At 34.4% G+C, this 3,604-nt stretch overlaps 1 protein-coding gene across 1 annotated transcript; it reads right to left on the bottom strand.

Annotated features, from left to right (window-relative positions):
- Nucleotides 1-232: 232 nt before the first annotated feature.
- LOC110787357 (peroxisomal membrane protein PMP22) lies at nt 233-3,362 on the bottom strand. Its single transcript, XM_056838674.1, has 7 exons — nt 2,842-3,362; nt 2,629-2,727; nt 2,433-2,534; nt 2,233-2,308; nt 1,366-1,436; nt 1,152-1,237; nt 233-581 (listed from the first exon to the last, which is right to left on the bottom strand). Exons 1-7 carry the CDS (start codon nt 2,911-2,913, stop codon nt 530-532), a joined length of 558 nt encoding a protein of 185 aa, XP_056694652.1. The 5' UTR covers nt 2,914-3,362; the 3' UTR covers nt 233-529.
- Nucleotides 3,363-3,604: the final 242 nt, after the last annotated feature.

Genomic DNA, 3,604 nt, shown 5'->3' with positions numbered 1-3,604 from the left:
TAACTGCCTCCATTAAGGAGGATGTAGAGTTTTCTAGGAAGTATAACTTCGTATATTTTTCAAACCAAAAAGGTCCACCATCTCCAACTTCCCATGTATTTTTTATATCAACCAAACAAGGACCAAGTGCTTGTTTGGTTAACATTCAAAAGTATGGGAATTAGAAAGTGGAAATTTGGAAATAAAGTGATTGTTTGGTTGACAACGAAAAATGAAATGGAGGTAGAGAAAATTCATGGAAATTACTTCCCATGTAAACCAAACGAGCACTCCAAACCACCAAATACAAATATTATTTTGTTTTTCATATGTAAATCCAACAAGGAGTTAAGGTAATGATTGGAGACAGGCTAACGCAAACGAAGCACACATCATTATCAAGCATACAAGTTAGAATCAAGGAGAAATTATGATCATCTTCAATGATTATTGATTGATGGGACTTCCAAGTTCCAACTCCTGAAGTAGCTACAGTCAATTGATCTCTAACCTTCAAAATTCAAGGTAAGGAGACTGCTTCAGGTATCATTTAGGCCTTCTTAATGGCAGTAGATCTTGCTTTGAGGTTAAGGAAGATTGCCCTGCAAGTAAGCAAACAGTAATTAAACCCATGTACTAGGAGATGTAGTATGTTCATCTGATGATCGAATTTTTACACCGAACACAGCTATGAGACGTGGGAATTTTGAGACATGTTCGGTAATATATCAAGTCTTCAATTTTGAGACTTAAAATTTTGTTGAACAAGTTGCACAATGAACTTTTTAACAAGTCATTGAACATACATATCATGTTAGTTTGATGTTTGAAAATGGACAATAGAAAACTGGAAATGTTGAATTTTGTGGATTTCATTATTCAACAAAAAAGTCATAACTTGAGTTCACAAAAACCTTGGAAATGTTAAATTCAGGTGTTGTCAAACACATACACTGAAGACTCGAGTTCATAAGCATTTATAAACTCAAACTATGTAAAGAATACTGTGCTAAAACTGGCAATTCAATCAAAGAAAGGTCTGTCCACCTTTTGAGACTCGAGTTTCCTGAGACTCTGAGAGTTCTATATCAACTTTCAGATGTCTTGCAAAAATGTACAGAGTTTTTAAAAGGGAGAAAAAGAAGAAAAGTGAGTCCAGAAGATTAACTAACCAGCAAGAAGCAACGAGGCTGTGAAACAGAACACGGAGTTGCAGAGGCATATACCGGTAGTTCACCCAATTAACAACCGGCCAAAACTGTGATTGACAATAAGTGAAATAAGTAATCCCAAAATTTTATTAGAAATCCCAAATAGCATGAACAAATCATCATTATATACCACAAGAAAATTTGAGAGGCTATTTTTCAAAAGAGCATTGTATACCTTCCAAGAAATTAACAGTATAGGAAGGTAATCTTTCTTGATCTTACTCTTGACAAGTGGCCATGATCTTCCTGTTAGAAGAAAGCTTTCAGTGAACTCAGAAGATATCGCTTGACCTTATGCAATGTACACAATTTATTTCCAAGTTTATTTCGGTTTTGTAAATGTTCAATCACATAATTCACATACAGGTCGTAAATGTTCAATCACATAATTCACATACAGGCCGTATATTCAAAAGGGGAGACATAAAAATTCCCTCCAGCTCCAGAGACACCAGAATCTTCTAGCTAAAAGCAAGAGGAACTACATTTCAACCAATTGCGCATCAGCGGTACCACCACATTCAGACGTTATTTTCTTTTCTAATTTTCATTTAATGAACATGGAAATTCAAGCACAAGTACATACTCTCGTTAGAGAGATTTGCAGCACCACTAACCCCTACTATGATGCGGGGTAAACAAATTTATCCTAGGTGGGATCACTAGCCACATAACCATACAATTGACGGATGAAACTACAACTTAAACCCTCAATGTGGAGCCATACAGAAATAAGATAGTGTCCTTATTCCAAGAACGTCTAAAACTTGACAAATTAGACCCAACACTTCATGTATTAGTCGAATTTCATATAGATTCAAGCAAGACAGAGACAATTTTTAGTACTTTTTTAAATGATCAATAAGATGAACATAACATAGGCTCCATAAGGAACATAACATATAATGACAGTAAGATTTCGAGCCATTGTAAAGGATAGTGAATTGGTGATTAACATTGTGAAAAGCAAGATAATTCAGCAACATCGCATTGCTTAATCAGGAAAATTATGTTGGTGAATAAGTAGAACTAAAACACATACCTTCAATCACAAGACCATAATACATCATAAAAATTATAGTTTTCAATGGACTAGCAGTCAATTGCTCCAGTAACACCTTGAAAAGGGTAAAATAAATTCAAAAAAAAATATAAACCAGAAATTGTCAATTTCAGAATATCAACTCATACACAATATTAGCAGCACCAATAACCAAAACCAAGAACAAAAGCATTTGATACCTTCTTTCCCACAATTGTGTTTCCCTTCTTTCCTCTAAAAATCTTGTCCATTACTTTGTGAAAAAAATGCCCAAATGGTCCAATATAGAAGAACCCATATATCTAAAGAAAATAGCAAATTCAAAATTAGCAAACTCAATGATCACAAAAACATGATCTTTAACCTGAATCAAACGACCCGATCGCCACCTCTTACCGTAATAAGGAACAATCTCCTAAATTGAAGCCTTTTGACCCCAGAAATCTTTTGGGCAGCGAAATCACTACACCCAGCAAGAACCCCAGAAGTAATTGCCTATATCATCATTTAAAAAAAAAAAAAAAAAAAAATAGTCAGAACAAACCCCATGTCAAAATATCAACAAATTTGCCAAAATTAAAGTAAAGAAAAGTTAAGATGGGGAATAACCTTGGTTCTAAGAGGGTGGATTTGAAGTTGCAGAAGGTATTTCTTCCAAACTTCAGTAACTAAATCAGACATGGCTGATCAAACTCTGTTTCTAAAGATGCCTGCTTTTTGTTTGTAGAAATGCTGCAGAGAGTGAACAGGGGTTCGCTGACCAGATGTGAAATGTTTAATGCAAGCTTGTAACTACTCCAATTAGTAGTAGATGGCATTGTGGCTGAAAACTGTGATGAATGATGAATTGATGATTGATAAGACATGATTTTCTCTATATTTTAATAGTTGTTTAAGAACAAATGCTATTTTAATTATGACCAAATAATGAAATAACATCCCACGTTTTCAATTGCCAAAATACTTTTTGATCCAAAAATGGTATGAGGACAGATATTGATAATTGATCCCCGATTGGTATTTTACTCCCGACAACCTCCGATCGGAAACATTCGTAATCCGTTGATAAGGCTCATTTTCCAGCTTTGCTTTTAAAAAATAAGGCTTAAGTGATGCGTGAATACAGGCATTGAGCTCCGCCCAGTCAAATGATTGGCGAACAAAGCAGATTAAGGGGGAATTCTCGTAAATAAATTGTCAAAATGTACAATATGAATATTAAATACCCCAAATTCTTATATGAGACTGTCCTCATCATCAACTGATGGTGAGACCAGTTCACACTTGCGAATTTAGGTATGTTACTTCTATAGTTTAGACATGTTACTTTTTTTTAAAAAAAAAAAATTTTAGAGGAAGTACTTTTTTTTAG

This window comes from Spinacia oleracea, chromosome 3, assembly GCF_020520425.1.
Source record: "Spinacia oleracea cultivar Varoflay chromosome 3, BTI_SOV_V1, whole genome shotgun sequence".
In the NCBI taxonomy this organism is placed as follows: Eukaryota; Viridiplantae; Streptophyta; class Magnoliopsida; order Caryophyllales; family Amaranthaceae; genus Spinacia; species Spinacia oleracea.
This window is presented reverse-complemented; position numbering and strand designations above follow the sequence as displayed.